Source organism: Anthonomus grandis, chromosome 10, assembly GCF_022605725.1.
Source record: "Anthonomus grandis grandis chromosome 10, icAntGran1.3, whole genome shotgun sequence".
NCBI lineage: Eukaryota > Metazoa > Arthropoda > Insecta > Coleoptera > Curculionidae > Anthonomus > Anthonomus grandis.
The window spans coordinates 1421197-1442466 of NC_065555.1; the positions used below are offsets into that span (position 1 = coordinate 1421197).

The 21270-nt window shown below is 31.7% G+C and overlaps 1 protein-coding gene across 1 annotated transcript in view; it reads left to right on the forward strand.

Moving 5' to 3' along the window:
* LOC126741253 (paired mesoderm homeobox protein 2B-like) overlaps positions 1 to 21270 on the forward strand; it is a 125727-nt gene that overhangs the window by 93459 nt on the left and 10998 nt on the right. Inside the window, exon 3 of the mRNA XM_050447633.1 lies at positions 14105 to 14390. Coding sequence (XP_050303590.1) covers positions 14105 to 14390 — 286 coding nt within the window. The remainder of the gene's footprint in view (positions 1 to 14104; positions 14391 to 21270) is intronic.

Sequence of the window (21270 nt, forward strand, 5' to 3'; positions counted from 1 at the left end):
ACAGTGTCTTGATTTTGAAAGAGTGTTTTTAAATATCACTGTTATGCTAAACGGTTTTTTTGGTAGTTTACGTTGATGAGGGATGGAGACAAATAAATGAATTTTCAATCAGATTTATTTTTATTAATTTTTGCGATGCTTAATTAATCAATCCGGTGAGTAACTCAAAAAATTGGTTGAAAATTTGTACACATATTTCACGGGCAATTTTGCTGGATACCTATTTCAGCGTTTTTGAATAAATAGAATAAATAGAAAAAAAATATTAATTTTTTTTCTATTTATTCGACACAAAGTTTATAACTTAAAAAATTGACCAGATTTCATTATCAAAATTTGTACACATATTTCACGGACAATTTTATTGGACACCTACTTCAGCGTTTTGCCAAATTCGAACAAGAAATTGAGAAAAAAAATATTTCTTCGAAAATACTGATTTTTTTTCTATTTATTTATTTATTTATCAAAAACCATTGTAGTTTAAAAATCATTGTAGTGATGAATATTTTATTAGGCCCAAAACTGACTGGATATGCTAAAGAATTAAAATCAATACTAAACATTTTATAATATTTAAGCGAAAGAGGCAATATTTAACAGGTCAATTACGGATCGACAAAAATCACTGCTGCGATAAATATTTTATCATTTTTGTGTTGATGGACTTTAAAAATCACAGCTGAGATAGATATTTTGTTCTTTCAAGATAAGCGCCGAACTTTGAAGATCACATTTGAGATAAATAATTTATTGAGAATCATTGATGTGATATTTATTTTCTAGCCGATAAAAAATACTTTTTTTAATAAATTTCGAATATATTCTTGCCAAGATAAATAGTTTATAATTTAAAATTGCAATAAAAATCATTGCTGTGATTTTTTATTTTTTTCAGATGGAGAAATGATTCAAATCATTGATGTGATATTTATTTTCAAGATCAATAAATTATAATAAAAAATATATATTTTTCATGAAACCATTGCTGTATTTTTTTTTGAAATTTTTAAGGAAATAAAGAAAAATGATTTTTGACGAATTTTAATACTGTTGTTAAGATATAATAATTTATAAATAAAAAAAAATAACAATAAATATGATTTCTGTCACTCTTGAGATAAATAGTTTATTGGAACTCATTGATGTGATATTTATTTTCAAACCAATACAAAAAAAAACAATTTTTTAGGGATTTCGATAGTGTTGTTAAGATTTAATAATTAAAAAAAAAAGTTGTACAATAAAAATCATTGTTGAGATTATAATTTTTTAATCAAATTTAAAAATCATTGCTGAGATTTTTTTCTGAACCTACAAGAATAAACGTTTTTGCAAGTTCCTTGGTCATGGAGCTTTTAAATCACTGCTAAGATAAATATTTTTTTTTAAATATTTCCGATACTCTCGTTACGATAGACAATTTATTAAAAATCATTGTTTTATGCATTAGGCCACGACGTACGATTTTGACGTACAAGAAAAAAATTAATTTTTACCAGTGGCGTCCATAAGTGGGTTTATCGTAAATATTTTTTAATTAAAAAAGAATTACACCACTGCATTTTTTATTCAATTCAATTTGTATTCTTGAGTTTTTTTTTATTTGTATGTCTTATTTGGTATATTTATTGTGTTTCATACACGTTAACGCATCTTACTTTTTTCTAGATTTCTCTGTGAATCATATTTTATTCATATACTATATACTTGCGTAAAAAGTATATCATATACTACGTAGAGACATATATCGAGATCATTTCATCAAATATTTGACGTGTAGTAATCGAGTTTAAAACTAGTTCGAAATTTTCTCCCTTTTGTAAACAAAATGGTACATGTTATACGTATATTCTACAATTTAATAAATATACCTTAAGCATAAACGGTTGATAATATACCAATAGTTTTACGTTAAAAACTGTAATTTTGAACCTAGATAATGAAAAGTTATGTACAGCCAAAAAAAACTAAAATTTCTTCAAAACTAATTGACTTGCTTTAAAAAAACTAAATTTCCACTTATTTGCCATAAAAAATTTTACAACTACTGCAATTTTCATAGTCATACGTCTTGTTTTCAAGAAATAAAATAAGGTTTTTCATCTTTTACTCGAAAACCTTAAGGTTATGTGAAAAATGTATAGATACAAAAATTATAGAATTTTTATCACTTATAATTTTCTTAAGACGCATTTTTTTTTTAGGCAATTATTTTCTGCTAAAAAAAACCTTTTTTTATTAACCCTACTATTACCCCCCACCCACCCCACACCACTTACCAGTAAGAAATTGTTTTCAAAAATCACTGTTTTCCAAAATAATACACATGAATAACAGTTTGTTTATTTAAATATATAAATGTATACTAATAAATATATAATACAAAAACAGTGCTATTAGATTGGATATTATGGATGAAAAACAGTGATTTTTCAAAAGAATTTCTTACTGGGCAAATGTTTGGGGTGGGTGAGGGGGTAAGGGTTTTGTTGATAAAAAACAATATTTTTGCACAAAATATTTATGCAATATTTAATTTAATAACACCATTTATTTAAATTTGATATATAAATTATTACAGGTGAAAATAACAATAACTAGATCCGAAATGTTGCAACACCTGTTCTCTAATTATTTCTATAGTTACCTGCTTTGCAACAATAACCATCCGGCTCAAGGTCCCGTAATATTGCCAAAATAAATGAAATATAAATTATTTATTTAAATGGCACCGGTCCAACGTCTATCTGTTAAACTGACTGAGAATATCACAACATTTTAATCATTTCGTTTAAGCTAACTAGCGTTACAAAACAGTTGGAAAAATTAAATGATTTATATTTTAATTTAATTATTATGAAACGATGCGTCCAACAAAAGCTGAGTGTAGCAAGAAAGCTAATTACGCCCCCTATATTTTATAGAAGTTGTACAGGGTATTTTTTCCTTCAGTAAGATTCATGAATTAATTAAAATGTCGCATTAAGGGCATTTAAACACACAAAAAAAAGGATACAAACGAATAAGTACCGCAGGCATGTCAGAAAAACGAGCCTATCCTTTTCAATTTACGCCGCGTCAATAAAACGGGGAAAAAAAACCGTCCCGGTCGAAAACGACCGATCGGCAAAAGCATTCGGGATGAATATTTGCACAACAATTTACAATAATTGCGCCACCCCACTGACGGCCGATAAATAAAAGCAGAATTGATTAAGCTGATTGCTATGCAGTCGCTATACGTCGCGGCCACCCTTTTTAGTTTAAATAAAATGGCCCTCCGGCTAAATTGTTGCGTATTAGAGTTTTTCGGTTTAAATGGTGAAAAAACGGCGGTACGTAATTTTTAGGACATATGTATTTATATCCATACGTTCATTGTTCTAAAAATAATGTGTATAGTACGTATACTTTGGATACGTAGTTCATACGTACGTTAGAGTCCATAAAATGAGAGAATATGCCGGTGACGTAAAATGCGCACAAACCCACTTTAAACCAAAAAATCAATAAAGGGGAGGCCCCATATTTCCCTGATTAGGTTTACTTGACCGTGAATACATGCATCTCTCTCTTTCACAAGGAAAAAGATAAAGTCGTTATAATAGTTATACCTCTCCGCTTTATTCATCACAGTACCCTTGGAAGTTCGATGGTGTTTCGCAATAAGTCAGTGTCGTCGCACTTGGGAACGCGTTGAGAGTGAAGAGTGTGCGTGTAAATTCAGTTTAATTTGTGTTTACCTACTTTTTTCTTCCAATTTTGGTGTGTTTTAATTTAAAGACTATTATTTTGTGTGTGTTTGTTACTACTAACGTATTAAAGGTAAGAAAATGTAGTAGTTTTTTTAAAAGGTATCTTACAGTGCAAATTAATAAACCAAAAGTGCAACTCCAAAGAAACAAAGAATTTACATTAACTTTATTTTTGAAGTTTTTTGATTTTATTCATATTGTCTGTTTTTTTTTTCAAAACATGTAAAAATAAAAACGAATGGTTATTCAAATCATTTAGTTAGTTTATAGATCTATGTAAAATATTTAACTGTTTTGTAGATGTCGCCAAAGAAATTAGGTACGAAAGGGCAAATAATACATAGCCAGGGAAGAGAAATTATTGCCAATGTAGCAGAGTTTATGCATAAAGAGGCAGAAGAAGGATTAACTATTCCTTTAAAATGCTTTAGGTAAGTTATCCAACGGTTAAATTATCTGAATTAATTATTATTAAAATAATGTAACATTTTAATAAAATATTATTTACTTATAATTAACATAATAAATTATTAATATAACAATATAGATATTTTTGTGGCTGTTTAAAATATGAAATATAAAACAAAATTAGGTATACAAAACAGCTACATTACTGTTTTTTATGATATAGTTTTTATTTCTTTGGTAAAATTAATATACAGTGCTTTTCTTTGAAGTCCCCCCCCCATTTATTTTTTGAACGGGCCAAAAAAAATTTTTGAAACTTGGCATAAGTAAATTGGTCTATAGATACTATTTTTCACTGTAAACTAGGTAGTGATAAATTCCAAGATGGCGGCTGGGCGACATCTTGAGAAAAAATTTTAAATAGAAAGGGGGGTCGTGTGGTACCTCATTTTAAAGGTCTCAATGAGTACTTTATAACCCTGAAATATTAGACCCATATCTTAACCCGTTTCAAAATGGCGGCTTAATAAAAAAGTATTTTTTTTATTTTAACGTTTTACATTTTTATGATTTTTGAATAGGTAAAAATCAGTGTACGAAAATAAATGCGTCACTATTTTATTTTGACATAAAAACGACAGTTCTAGATGTCAAAATAACACATAAGCGCCATCTTGAATAAATGCATTAAATAGAAATCTTGTGTTACCTCATTTAAAAGGTTTTATTGAGAACTTTTAATATTTATTACATGGACTCGGTGGACTCCATTTTGACCTGTCTAAAAGTAACAGCCAAAAAAATACACTGTTGCGATTTTATCATTTCACTATATCGAATCACTAACATTTGTCAAAATATTGAGGCAGATGTATTTGAAAATGTTCGACGTGAATTTTCAGATAGGTTATTTATGTGTCAAGAGGTACAAGGAAATCATTTCCAGCATCTTTTAAATTAAATATTGTTTTTCTTTTGATAAATTGTTTATTTGCTAATTGTAAATTAGTATTTCATTGTATTCTATTAAAAACGTTAATAAAATCGCAACAGTGTATTTTTTTGGCTGTTTTGCTTGTTTTTTAGATGGAAGGAGACAGATGATAATAGAAAGGCCTTGATGGAATCATATGACATACGTTTGAAGAGAATAAAATACTTAAAACAAATTACCGAATTTAAAAATCAAGGTAGAAATATAGTGTATACTGACGAAACCTATATACACAGTAGTCATACTTCTGACAAAGGTTGGTTTGACGAAAGCCTAAGCGGTATACGAAAACCCATTTCAAAAGGACAGCGATTAATCATCGTTCATGCTGGAGGAAAAAATGGTTTTGTTAAAGACGGTCTACTTATATTCCGCTCAGGTAAGATATAAAAAATATATATTCTGTGCTTATTAATTTCTTACTTATAACATTTCAGGTTATAAAAGTGGCGATTACCATGACGACATGAATCATGAAAATTTCATGAAATGGGTGGAAACCCAATTACTTCCGAATTTGCCACCAAATTCGGTCTTAGTTTTGGACAATGCATCATACCATAATGTACAAGTAAAAAAGAATGTTACCTCAGGAAGTAAGAAACAACTCATAATTGATTGGCTTAAGGAGCATAATTTAGAACATGACGAGAAAATGACAAAAACGGAACTTTATGAAATAGTTCTTCAAAATAAAAGATTTTATCCGATAAAGTGCAAACTTGACGAACTAATGGAAAGTCACGGACACTCAACTTTGCGTTTGCCTCCATACCACCCAGAATTGAACCCCATTGAAAAAATCTGGACCACTGTTAAAAACTGGTTAAAAACTGTTAAACACAACTTTTAAGTTAGCAGATGTAGAAGCTTTGACGAGGCAAAAATTTGCAGAAGTATCTGTCGATGATTGGAGAAGCATTTGTGACCATGTCGACATCTTTTTGATGAAACTTTAGATTCCCTAAAATTTACGGTAAACACTGGCTCATCAGATGAAGATTTGGAAACGAGTTTCGACGAATCAATTATCAGCAATGTGGACATTTTGTCAGATAGTGACTAATTTAATAATATGAATATGTATTATATACCGTAATAATATTATGTAGTGTTTTTATGAGCAGTAAAATTTATATACCCTTATGTGGAGTTTTATTTTTAATATCTTTAATAGCTGAAGAAAGAAAAGAAATAGATGTTTTAAAACATATTTTAAAAATAAATTTTTGTTTTAAATATTTTTTTTTTTATATTTTAAGATTTCAACTGATTTTTAAACAAAAGTATTTCAAAGGACATAATCTTAAATGATGATTACATTAATGAATATCAAATAATGTTCGTATCATAATGAGTATTAAAAAAAAACATATGTATTTCTTTAACACGTATCGTAAACGTTATTTTGAGTATCTAAAGTAATATATGTATGTAAAGCTAACACTTATATCCACATACGCATAAATAAAGCAAAGAAAAGTTTAAATTTATTTAACAGTATTTTAAACCCCATTTATTTAATAATATTTTAACACAATACACCCCCGGCACTGATTGTTTAGTCATAAACTATCTGCTAGAATTCTACGCTTCTACGCTTAACGATAGCTAGCTTAGATGCGCGAAGTCTGACGTCACCGGCATATTCTCTCATTTTATGGACTCTAGTTGCGTATTGCGGACCTACAGTATTAACAAAAAGTAAAGCAACTTTCGAAAAAAATAATTTGCTCTCTTACTATTATCTTATATTTAAATTTGACTATAATAAATTATAAATGACCACTGTACCTTCCCAGGAATGCATACAATGCAGATAAAATGCGGACATATTTCAAAAGGTTAAAAAAAAAACATTTTTTGACCTGACAAAAAGTAAAGCAACTTTTAGATTATATTACAAATATGCTGGCAGATTAGAAAAAATCTAATAATTATATTAAAACCCGGCAGTAAATAGTTTATTCGCAAGGCCTACAAGAAAAGCGATACCGAAAGAAATTAAAAGTCAAGTCGTCGATATGTTTTGTGCAGATGTGAAAAAAGTGGAAATAACAAGACGCTCCATAAATTTGGCCATGTGTCTTTCAAGAGAGGAAGACCAAAAAAAAACTACCTCGTATGAAGACAAGTAAATTTTAAAGTATTCAAAAAGAAATCCATTATTGTCTTCCTCTTTCAAATCAAGGCCAAAATTGCTGAAGATCGACAAGTTAATGTCTCATCAAGGACTGTCAAAAAGAGACTATTGGATGGTGAATTACGTGCTAAAAAAATCTTTGCTCTCGGAAAAAAACAGCCGTGCCCGCCTCGAAATTCCAAGACTTCATGTTAATTGGACATATTATGATTCGAATTTTATTAACGAAGAACCATCCAATCATTTGTTATAGGTCCTTTCTATCGAATAGTTGGTATTAAGGATCGATTCGTTTATAGAGAGTTTTTAAAACAAAAAAATTTTTTTGGATGAACCATATTTTGCCCTATAAAATAAAAATAAAAACTTTTTACTAAACGATGTCATTTTCAAGCCACTGGTATGCGAAAACTCTCCAATATGTCAATTTTGCACAAGGATATGCGGTAGTCTTGTCATACTGGACAAAAGTTCATAAAGTTAAGGTAAAAGTCGGCAGTTATTAACACAGTTAATGGAAGGAATACATTTCGGTTTTCACTTGGAATTTCTTGAAATACTTTTAAGTTGTAAGTGAATTTCCTATTGTTTAATGTTTATTTTTTTTTAATTTACATAATCTATTCAACATAATAAATACATGCTTAATACAGGGGAGATGGTTTTTTTAATAATTTGTAGTATCAATATTATATACAGATCGTGTTTTCGTTCGTTACTTATAGGAAACCGCATAGAGGCGAAATTTTGCAACGTCGTGCGTGTACGAGTGCCTGCGACAGCACCAAACATCTGACTTTCGTGGGAGTTGCGTCGTTTGGCGACAAAAGGTCCCAAAATATTACGCGAAAATCCAGGCATTTTTAAAATATTTATTCTAATGCGGGTTTTACAGATATGGCAATGTGTAAAACCCGCATAGAATTGTAATCTTAAAATGTTTAATGTGCTGTGTTTTGCATAATTCAAATTAAAGCGTTATTCTAATAAAAAATAAAATATCAACTTTGATAAAAATATAATAAAAAAATCAGAAATAAAACTCTAATAAACAAATTTAACAACATATCATTTTTTAAATAAAAGGTTCAAATAAACCGCCTTCTTTCGCTAAACAAAAACTTAATCTATCGTAAAAGCTATTTCGCACCTCCAAAAGAGTTTCAGGTAAAATGGAATTGGCACCTTCGACAATTTTATTTCGCAACTCCTCTAAATTTGTTGGCCTACTAAATTCATGCTTGTAAATGGTCTGCTTAAGGTAACCCCACAGATAAAAGTCATTTGGAGACAAATCTGGAGATTTAGGAGGCCATATAATATCGCCAGTCCCACTAATAAGGCGGTTCGGAAAAGTATTTATTAAAAATTTTTTTACCCTAGCCGCGTTATGAGCAGGACAGCCATCTTGCTGAAAATAAACCGATCCCAGGTCTACATCAGGTAGGATTTGAATGACAGGAAGAACTTGGTTTTGCAGCAACTCAAGGTACTTTTGGGCATTTAAAGTGCCATCAATGGCCCTATAACATTGTCGCCCAAAATACCTGCCCAAACATTCAATTTCTGAGGATACTGGGTACGAAACTGAAAACTTCTGTGCTCGTTTTCCTGAGACCAATAACGAACAATGGAAGGATTGTATTTGCCATGTAATGGAAAAGAAGATTCATCAGAAAACAAAATATTTTTTAAAAAATATTCGATTTCATTTGCCTTTTCCATCATGGTTTCACAAAATTCCATTCTTCGCCTATGGTCTTCAGGAAATATTTCTTTCTATTTTTTTGAATTTTTGAATACTTGAAACATTTGTATCCATATTTTTTCGAGATACGAGCAGGAGTTTTATTGCTCATTCCCAGTTCCTCTCTTCTCCTCACTTCTAGTGGACCGTGTCGAATCAAGTTCTAGAGTACTGCAAACCATTTCTTCTCGCCGTTCTATATCCTGAACCACTTCAAGACGTTTTGTGTGGCATTTTTTACAATCTTGAAGACAAAAAGATGTAACCATATTTAAAACCGTTTTTGCACAAGGAATCGGTCTATTCTCAAATGTCACTGAAAACAAATCTCTACATTATACTGCCAAATTGCCTCCATAAAACCATTTAATTAGTTGAACTCTTTTGGAAGGGGTATAAAGAACCATAGAGAAAAAAACACGAAAATAACGCTCAAAAATTATTAATGCAACGTACAGTAACTGCACAGCAAAGTGAGGTCTGCTGACTCCCGGTTCAAAAAATAAAAACGAAAAATACCGCCGCCTGCAAGCTGCAACCAAGCGGTTTTGCCATTATTTTGGGTAATACGTAGCTCACGATAACACGATCTTTATATAATTTTAGCATGCAACATTTGTTTATATTATTTTTTTTTATTAAAAAGCTTTATTAATTTTTTTAAAATTAATTGGTAAGGATCCTTCATTTGATGTTTAAAGTTTAAAAGTCCAAGGGCTTGGTTGGGTTAAACATCCCCTTGGTGTTTAACAAAACTCAACCAAAAACAAAATAAGCCAACCCAACCCATCCCATCTCATTATGTCGCATTCGCTTACGGTTCATGCAACAAAATTTAGGATGGTGACACAAGTTACTATCAAGTCCTTGTATAAAAAAATCGACATGGAATAAAACTTATCATATAAAACTCAATATATAAAAGTGCTAAATAGAAGCATAGGAAAATCGTGATTGTTTTAATTTAATGGATTTAAGGTAAGCTTCTTAAACATACAAAAAAAAATCTAAAAACCGTTGGATCTTAAATCACCTTTGAAAGGAACATACGTGGTACCATATTCTGAAGAAATAATGCTTCATTCATGCCTCCAAATACTTAAAAGCTTGGTTTACGCAAGAAAAAATAGAGGTTTTGAAGTGGCCATCGCAGACTCCGGATTTAAATCCTATAGAAAATTTATGGGAAATATTGGACAAGAAGATAAGAGCAAAAATAGTTTATTAGAATTGGCATGGAAAAATATGGATGCTCACATTATCCAGAGGCTGGTATCTTCAATGTGGAACCGTTTTTTAAAAGTTTAATTTTTGCCAATACTGTACATAAGAGGAGTTCTACAGTGGCAAATTTCTACTACAGATCACTATGGTCAGATTTTAAGGTTCCATGCAACATAATCTGTCCTTGAAGATCGGTGAGAATGGCTTACTTATAACATACTGAACAAGGTACTTCAAATGATGAAGAGAATTAGGAAAAAGAGTTCAATTGCACAGAAATTAATATAAAATTTCTTCCAGGCAACTGAAGACAATTTATAAATAAACGCTGCTTTACTAATGCAAATATAATTAAATCTATTAACTAATATAAAGTAAGAAAATCGGCACAATGCAGTAGAGGCAAATGAGAAGTGTACAAATTAAACAATATTAAAAGTATATTAAGGATCTTTATGTTCCCTTTTATAACTCCCAAGAGGTTACTATAGGCATGATAGAAATAAAAGAGAAGTCTACGAGTAAGTTTCTTTCTGATTACCGTATTAGTACTCATGAAAATATGGTTTCTGCCTGGAATATTACCAACAAAGAAACAAGTTGAAATTCTCCCCGTAAAAAGAGCAAAAAATAACGTTCTGAGTAAGTCTCGCGGTTCCGAAATGCCCGAAAAATAAATCATGGCATTTCATTAGTTAATCCGTATAAGTAGGGTTGCAAATCTAAAGAATGAAAAGTGTTATAAATTAAGACCCTCGCGTCCGGGAACGGCTTCTCCCTGGAAGAAGAGAGGTGATACACAGAAAAACGAGACTAAGGAAAATTTTAATCAATTCGCCAGAGGGTGAGAGAGAGAGAGGCGTATTTAATTAAAATTTCGTTAATTAATTATGCACGGGAGCCGACTGACATTCTTGGAAAATTGACTTTTTTTTTGTTGTTTTTTTTTTTAACTTTATTGTTGCTATTTATATGTCAACGTTTGAGACATTTGAATATAATTAATAATTTTGAGATATTTTTCAGGTGTTTCCTTCCTAAAAAGATCATAAAAAAATTGCCATATATTAAGCAAGAAAATTTAGTGAAAAAAGAGTTCTTTCAAAGAGTTAAATTTTCCTAATTTTTCATTAAAAATACTAAGCAAAAATGTAACCTCAAAAGCTACAATATAGAGCATTAAAAAAACTTCGGATAAAAGAATTATTCGTGTTAAAAATTCTTGTCTTGGTAGCCCAAAAATGGGCACCAAAAATGCCATATCTCAGCTAATATGAGAGCTAGAACATTCCGGAAGGTCTCGTTGGATTCAGAAGGACGAAACTAAGACATAACCGTTGGAATTTTCCAGATAGAGCCCATAGAAGATGAGATATGGACCTCCAAACTTTGGAATTTTTCATTTTTCGGGTATACCCCCCCGTATCGAATTTTTCAGCAAAAAATGATTTTTTTCGAAATTGAACTAACTATACCAGCGGCTTCCTCGTATCACCCACATCACGAAAACACCGGGTTATAACGGGATTCGAGCAGAAATAAGGGAATGAGAGCACTTTGAAAATTCGGAAAAAGTCACTTTTCGACCTCGTTTTTGAGCCCAAAAATGGGCACCAAAAATGCCATATCTTAGCTAATATGAGAGCTACAACATTCCGGGAGATCTCGTTGGATTCAGAAGGACGAAACTAAGACATAACCGTTGGAATTTTCTAGATAGAGTCCATAGAAGCTGAGATATGGACCTCCAAAGTTTGGAATTTTTCATTTTTTGGGTATACCCCCCCGTATCGAATTTTTCAGCAAAAATTGATTTTTTTCGAAATTGAACTAACTATACCAGCGGCTTCCTCGTATCACCCACATCACGAAAACACCGGGTTATACCGGGATTCGAGCAGAAATAAGGGAATGAGAGCATTTTGAAAATTCGGAAAAAGTCACTTTTGGACCTCGTTTTTGAGGCCAAAAATGGGCACCAAAAATGCCATATCTCAGCCAATATAGGAGCTACAGTGTTCCGGAAGGTCTCGTTGGATTCAGAAGGACAAAACTAAGACATAAATGTTGGAATTTTCCAGATAGAGTCCATAGAAGATAAGATATGGACCTCCAAAGTTTCGAATTTTTCATTTTTCGGGTATACCCCCCCGTATGGAATTTTTCAGCAAAAATTGATTTTTTTCGAAATTGAACTAACTATACCAGCGGCTTCTTCGTATCACCCACATCACGAAAACACCAGGTTATAACGGGATTCGAGCAGAAATAAGGGAATGAGAACACTTTGAAAATTCGGAAAAAGTCACTTTTAGACCTCGTTTTTAAGGCCAAAAATGGGCACCAAAAATGCCATATCTCAGCTAATATGAGAGCTACAACGTTCCTGAAGGTCTCGTTGGATTCAGAAGGACGAAACTAAGACATAACCGTTGGAATTTTCCAGATAGAGCCCATAGAAGATGAGATATGGACCTCCAAAGTTTCGAATTTTTCAGTTTTCGGGTATACTCCCCCGTATCGAATTTTTCAGCAAAAATTGATTTTTTTCGAAATTAAACTAACTATACCAGCGGCTTCCTCGTATCACCCACATCACGAAAACTGAAATAATGATTTCAGAATCTCCTTATATTAATCTGAACAAAAGCGCTTCTTTACGAAACTTCCTTCCCAATTTTATTCAATATGATCCTAACAAGTTGTCACGTGTGTCGATTTTCTTCTTTAATTTTCATGTTGTTTTATTCCTTTTTTTGTTCGTTCTTTATTTTTTTTATAGAATCCTATTTTAAGAAGTAAGAATCATTTTTAATTTTTTATAGGCAGTTGGAATAATTCCTGTTTTCTTACAAAAATCTATAGTAATTTTTGCTGCAGGGGCATGTCATGTTTATTTATTCATTCCAGACTTGTTTATTGCTATTCTTTATATAAACGCATCTAAAATTTAATTAAATACAGTGAGAGAAAATCTTGTAAAATCCAAAAAAGTCAGTTTTCTTAAAATGTATTGAGAGTTTTAATTTTTGCAAATGGTCCTTCCTTTAAATGTAAATTTTACTACATTTTTTTTTTAATGGACTGAAAAGGTATAATTGGAATTTTTTGTTTGATTGAATTTTTGAAAAATAGTCGAATTAAAAAATAAAATAATTCGCCTTATATTAATTATGAAAATATATTGAAAAAATCCCAATTGAATTTTTTGATTTCCACAGTGTGGATGAAATAAAAAAACAATTATTTTTGTCCAAAATAATCTATTGGTTTAAGAAAAAATCATTTATACATTAATTAACACTATAATAAACACTATATCTAAAAAAAGAAATGTTTATTTTATTTTCCATACAGTGGGCGAAAATCTTGAAAACACTTCAATCCAAGAAAAGACAATTTTCTCAAAACGTATTCTTCAAGTTGATCCTCCAGGTTTAGAAACATAAATACATATTTATTTTCACGCACATATATGCAGTTAAAAATGCACTGTACGCATTCCCAACTCAAAATAACGCAAACCGATCTTAAGCCACAATAAACGTCAAATCGAATTTATTTCTAAAAACACGAAAATTCGTATTTTTAAACGTCCTATTAATCTTGCCATGTAACGCAATAATAAGCGAAAGATGGCAACTTAAAAATAGGACTTAAGTCAGCTTGGCACCGTTCCTAAAAAACGCGTCACCGCGACGCGCGTTTTCGATATCTCGGATGTCTATTTAAGGCGTTTTCTGTCAGCTGATACTTGACGACGAGAATTCCCCAAAAAAAAAAACTAAAGAAACCTGACGGCATTTTTTTAAAATTTATTTCTGTTCCAGGTGTGGTTCCAAAACCGCCGAGCCAAATTCCGGAAACAGGAACGTCTGGCACAACAGAAGGCCTCCAATCAAAACCAGCCGAGTAACCCCGCCGACAGTCCGAACCCCTCGCCGATTAAAGCCGAAGGCAGCGGCGGCGGTAACTCCAAAAGTAATCAGCAGGGGTTACAGAAAGACGTTAAGCCGGGTTCACCCCATTCGAGCGTCAGCACCACCCCCAATTCAGCAAGCAGTTTATCCAGCCACCATTCGTCCAACGGGTTGGATGTGAAGCCAGTCAGTAATGGTGAGTGAGGTTAATTTTTTTTTTCCATATTTTTGCCGAAAGGAACAAACCAGACCAAGAATCCAGAATATGGAGCTGAGGCATTGGATAATTAAGTCAATGAAATAAGCAGAAACGTTCAACGTATGGGGCGATCAAATGGAACGTTGAATCAAAAGAGACTCCTGGAAGAGATTAATAATTTTAGATATGAATACTGGAAAAAAATTCATGAGTCTCACATAGAGATATCAAAAGACAAAAAATTAAGGAAGATTGATGGAAGGAATTATACCCATCTACACTTGAAGTCTTATTACCAAATGAAATCCTAATTTTACCATCAATCTTGAGGTAGTCATCAAAGTCTCCGTAGCATAGTCTAGAGTTATAAGTTCCAAGGTCAGTTGAAGAGTTTACCAATGACCAACAGGTTTAAGATCTAGAGAAGTAAACAGGAAGGTAGAGTAGCACTCTTGAGGAAATCTTCTACTATAGAAATCATTTTTTATATTGCTAGAAGTGGTCATCTAAGGGTTCGAGAAGGAGAAAAATGACGTGTACACTAGAAACCATGATCTCGGTTACTATTTACACAGCTCCACAGATATAGGCTAAGCATGCTTACTAAGGGAGCATTCTGATAATAATTAGTTCTGCAATAAGGAATATAGAGCAAATCGTGGATTCTGAGTTGGCGACTCATTGCACTAAAGCAAACTTTACTGAGTAGACCTGGAAAGTTAGAGAGATTATTTACAGTCTTGTACGAAGTCAAAATATCTGAAATAGTGAGTATCAGAGTAATTATCATTCTCAATAAAAAAGTCCTGTAATAAATTAGTCTTGGCTCTATATCTTTTCAAGTCTATCGATATTTTTCTTGTACAGTACGGTTCCTTATTGTCCCCTCCTTTTACCTTTTGAATGCGTTTATATAAAAATTTGAAATTTGGCACAGAATCTTGGAATATCCAGATTCTAGAATTAGTTCTACCCATAGTAAAATGACAGCCTTTTAAAATTTTATTTTTCGCATCTTTATTTCCATTTTAAATAATTAAACTTTAGGTAACACAGAAATATAACGATGTCACTACAATATGTTAAAAATGTGTATCATTAACTGCAAAACAGTAAAATAACCTACTGGAGAGCTCTTCATGAACATTTTCAAGTGGCAACATCAATATTGCGACATGCATCAATTATTCCTTGACGTAGATCTGGGTGGGTGACGTAGACGTAAAAGTCTAGAGGTGTAAGATCGGGCTATCTGGCTGGCCACTCGGTAGGCCCTCGACGACCAATCCACCTATTAGGGTAAGTATTAGTCAAATAATATTCTCTTCAAACATTTCTGCTAAAGTGAGGCAGTGCCCCGTCTTGTTGAACTATTGTTTCCCACTCAAATTCATAAAGATTGTCAGTGATTCTACTGCATTTTCCAACATGTTTAAATAAAGGTCCCTTGTCAAGCTTTAGTTTGAAAAGAGAGGTCCAACAAAGTGATTCCCTAATATGCTAGCACATACATTTATTTTTTCTGGATATTGTGTGTGTGTGTATCACGACGTATTTACGTCTTACCAATAACGGACATTTTCTTTATGAACATTACCATTCAATTCATCACTGAAACAAATATTCTTCACACAGGCAGAGTGGCGTCCTATTCTCTCCGTCATTACTTCATAGAATTCCATACGTCGATCAGGATCATCTTCAGTCAATTGACGAATTTTATAGGGATGAAATTTATGTTTTTTAAGTACCCTTTTCACCTTAGCAGAAGAATCACACGTGTCACTAACTGTGACTGTTGTGGATCTCTTACTATAGCTGCTGTAATATCCACCTGTTTTTTTTCTGGATAACTGCGACGCCCTGGATTCTTCCTACTGGCAACACTACTCACGAATATATCTTGGACATATTGGACGGTCAGGAAAGTGAACATTAAAAATTCTTCTCGTCTCATGTATGTACATTACGATTTCCATTATAATTTTAATTTTTTTAGTAAGGGGACGTTACACATAAGTGCTTCCAAAAAGAAATATATGTATGATCTTTCACGTTATATTCCACCTGTACAACATCATTTTGCAACGAACTAATCGAAGACGAAAATCAAATTGTTTTAGATCAAAAGTAGCAATTTTTAGAGCCACTCCAGATTATGCTCCGAGGTACTGATTCCGTATCTCACAAGTGCTACATCAAAAGACCTAGTCAAGCACATTACGGAATGTAGAATGAATATCGGTAAATCTGTTGGATCAATTTAATTCAAGTCTGCGCGGTACTAGTCCCTACCAACTCCCTGGGCAAGCAACCTTCCTTTGAATTATTAGAAGATCTGTTTAGAGGGTTGCCTACCTTCGTTTATTAAAGGTTTATAGGCAACCAGCTTAACAAGGGACATATAAGGTGTAAAATAATTACGTAAAAGAGATTAAACAATTTAACAGTTAATTAAATCTTTAACTAAAAAAATGTCATTTTAAGAATTTTTCTGAATTAACTGATTTCAACGCAAATTCAGTCTTACTAGAGTAAATTAAGAAATTTTAGAAAAGCATATTAGTTTTAGGTCTGATGATGCTCTTAATATGAGCGAAACACGTGTAACATACTGTTAGAATTATTAAATGCTTTTGAGACCGAGACTTTGGGTAGTTCCCTTTAGATTATTGAATCTAGGTCTCTTTGAAAAAATGGACGACTTCTTTTAATTACTAATGATGTATGCCAATTTTTTTATATAAACGCATTCAAAAAATAAAAGGGAGGAGAGACAATTAAGAGCCGCACTGTATCCAAATGATTGAGGCAAACTGAAGTCCACTAAACACATATGAATAATAGAGAGTAATCATGGTCTCAATCAAGTCTCTTAATAAATCCCAGCATTTAATTGTCATCGTTAATTAGTTTATCAAAAGCAATTTAAGGGACATTTTGGAATCAAATAGAACACTCAAGTGCCTTATATGTGAGGCCCTTTCCAAGGTACTATATACCACTAAGTTTATAATTAAATTCAGTAATTAGAGGTTTACGCGAGAATGACATTTGTCAAAGTTTAAATATAGTTGATTTTCATTACAAAACTGGTTTAGGGCCCCTAAGAATATTGCATATCGAACTTCCAGAAGTAACTGTCTTCTGGAAAAGAATTATGTAATGGCTTCTAATTCCTGTAGTAAGGAAAGGAGGGTGACATCAATTGCCTGGAATAGCTGACATCAACATGTTTTTCAAACAGATCAAAACAATTTGCATTTGATAAAAAAAATTGTTACAACAAACCTGGAATGTACATTAACCACGTTATAAAATTGCATATTGTGCTCCTAATAAACGCTTCGGATTCTGATAGAATTCTTCTAGATTTCATGGAGTAGTTAGTATGTATACAACAGGCCTGAAGGATCTTTTCTGAAATTTTCTTAGGCAATAATTATGCAAATGATTAATATATAAAAACCCCATATAATGGTGGTGATTATCTCGGCAATGCATTACCGGAATAATAAACCGGCCAATAAAACGGGACTGCGAGCAACCTTTTCCATGACAACATGCCAGCTGGAGCAGCCGACGGTCGGCGGCGGGCCTCCATGACGTTCCATGGCAGGGGGAAACGGTTGACAGTAATGGAAACAAATGAGAGGCGTCGGGCAATTTTCTAGATTAAACGTCAGACAGAGGCGGGTGTGGAATGCGAGCGGGAGCATCCACTCGATTCTGTTCTATCCTGATGTGATGATTCTCTAGAGCCGGTATAAGTCTAGTAAGAATATTTTGGAAATTAGGCTCTTGTTTATCGGTTGTATGGAAGCGATCCAGTAGCAGAAACAATCGAAAAAATTGATAAATTAATTTTTTTTTCATAAGAGCAGCTGTATCAATAGCCATCGGTACAACCAGTAATTGCAAAATTGTTTTCAAAAATCTTCCAATTTTCTGCTAATATAACTAAGGTACTTCTAACTACACTATGAACGTACATTTCCATATGAATTGTCACATTTCTAAAAATATTCAGGAAGCGAAAAAACTTTAGGCCACTTATTTTTAGTTTGTAATTTTCAACTTTGCGTTATTAGCAAATTCGACTGCTCCTCTCTGTAGTAAAATAAAATCGGTCAAAGTGTTTTTGACATTTATTTTATTCAAATCATAATTTATCATAAGGAAGTTAGCGTTACCACTTAGGAACGCTCACTCTATATCGTATTCACTCTCAGTTGTCGGCCAAGCAGTAATCCTCTTCCAAAAATTAAAAAAATCATCAGGAGTGAACTTTACTGTGTTTAATATGTCTATACTAACTAGTTTATAAACTCACGGCAAACTACTTCAGTTGTGGTAGAAATGGTCAAATGACGAAACGAGGCAACGGAAAAGGTTTTTTTTTGAGACCGTGGCACACTTTTTCCGTAAGATTCAATACTCAGGCAGATTCTTTTGTAAAACTGTGGCCACCAACTTTTATAATTGTTCACTAAATCTCTAGATACCTAAGAATTTTTCCTGATTTTTGGATGCTTTGGAAATAGTTTCAATAAATTCCTGGATGGTATATAATCGTTCTGTTCTGCTTAATCTGTCTGCTTTTCTGTCCAGTTGTCGTTAAAAAATATGAAGCTTTATATAGTTTTGCAAACCTCTTGTGAAACTCAGAAAAGTGAAGCTATAATTCACACTAGGGCTGGGAAGCCAATTATTACACACACACTTTTATAAAAGGTAAAAAACACAAAATCTACAGTATCACAGGAAAAAAAGCCAATTATTGTTTTCTAAATACATAAAACTTTATTTCATTTCATTTATTTCACACAACCGTAAGATACATACAGGGTTAAGAAAAATTACCGGAATGGTCTATTATTACAGGGACTATCAAGGAACTTGCTTGAAATGCGTAAATGGAGTTCGTAGGTTTAGGACCAAGAAATCAAAAATTTCCTTTTTTGGAAAGGTGCCGACGTTTATTTACGTCTTTTTCAAGACTGCTTATTGTGTATATGTAGATGGGCACATAATATGTGATTATACAGTGGGAGAAAATATTGACGAATCTCTAATCCAAAAGAGCCCGTTTTCTCAAAATATAAAGGAATTTTAGTATTTTTAATATTCCATTAAAGTCTTTTTTGGAAAAATGACTTTGAAAAATTTTATATGCCTTTTTTAGGTTTTTTTCATCAAACTGGATAGAAAAATCAATAAATAAAAAAATTACAATTGAACATTTTTGTGGTAAATATTTAAAGTAATTTTTTTGGTAATTAAATAATTTCTTGATGACTGAAATATTTCTGATTTATTCCAGGTGGTTAAACGACTTCAACTGCCTGGAAAAAAATCGTCAACTACCTACAATCAATTTAAAACGAACTCAATTCCCTGGAAAAAATAAAATAATTAATTCAATGTAAAAAATACTTTAAATTTCCATAACAAGAACTTGAAATATATTTTAAAAAATTGCATGTAACTTTTTGTCTTTAACTGCCTTCAATTCCATTCAAACTGCCTGGACAATTTAAAACAAAAACACTTTTTAAGTGCTTTTTCATTTTTGTGGTAAATATTTGAAGTCATTTTTTTGGTAATTAAATAATTTCTTAATGACTGAACCCGTTTTCTCAAAATATAAAGGAATTTTAGTATTTTTAAATTTATTAGTACCCTCTTTAACTAAAAAATGAAAATTCCATTAGTCTTTTTTAGAAAAATGACTTTGAAAAATTTTATATGCCTTTTTTAGGTTTTTTTCATCAAACTGGATAGAAAAATCAATAAATAAAAAAATTACAATTGAACATTTTTGTGGTAAATATTTAAAGTAGTTTTTTTGGTAATTAAATAATTTCTTGATGACTGAAATATTTCTGATTTATTCCAGGTGGTTAAACGACTTCAACTGCCTGGAAAAAAATTGTCAACTACCTACAATCAATTTAAAACGAACTCAATTCCCTGGAAAAAATAAAATAATTAATTCAATGTAAAAAATATTTTAAATTCCCATAACGCATGGAATGTATTTAAAAGAATGGCCTGTAACTGTCATCTTTTGAAAGAATTTATCCAATTGTCTGGAAAAATTAAAAAAAAACTTTCATCCAAGTGCCTGGGATAAATCTAATAAATTCAATGAAAAAAATATTTTAAATTCCCATAACAGTAACTTGGAATATATTTTAAAAAATTGCATGTAACTCTTTGTCTTTAACTACCTTCAATTCCATTCAAACTGCCTGGACAATTTAAAACAAAAACACTTTTTAAGTGCCTGGAATAAATAAAAAAATTCTAAATATTTCACATTTTTACCCTAAGATGCGACATTAAAAAAAATAAAACTACAGCAGTAAATAGATTCTTAATCCTGATTTTATATAACCCAAGCAAGTTTCTCTAAATTCCCACATAATATTTTTCTTTATATACATTTAAAATACCTCTAGATTTTTCCAGGCACTTACACGGATTAATTTCGGAACAATTTAAGCCTAAAATCATTGAAAAATTTTTTTAATTATTCCAGACAATTTTAATTGTTGGGACATTTGAGTGATTTTTAAAATTTTCATGTGGATTTACATACTTTTTCCAGGCAAAAACCAATTAGTTTAACTGCCTGGAAAAATTTCATAATTTATTCGAAAGTCAAAATGTCTGGAAAATTTTAAAAAAATTGGAAAAATAATAAAAAAAAAGTGAAGGCATTTTATTTGTTCCAGAAATTTAAAAACTGCGGAGCAGTGGGTCTTGGCGGGTAAAACTGGACTGGACAAAAATCGCTCATATATCAAATTATTCCTTAATTAAGGTTATGTGAGCAGAAAGACCTTTAAAAAGTAAACCAAAAAGTTCTCAA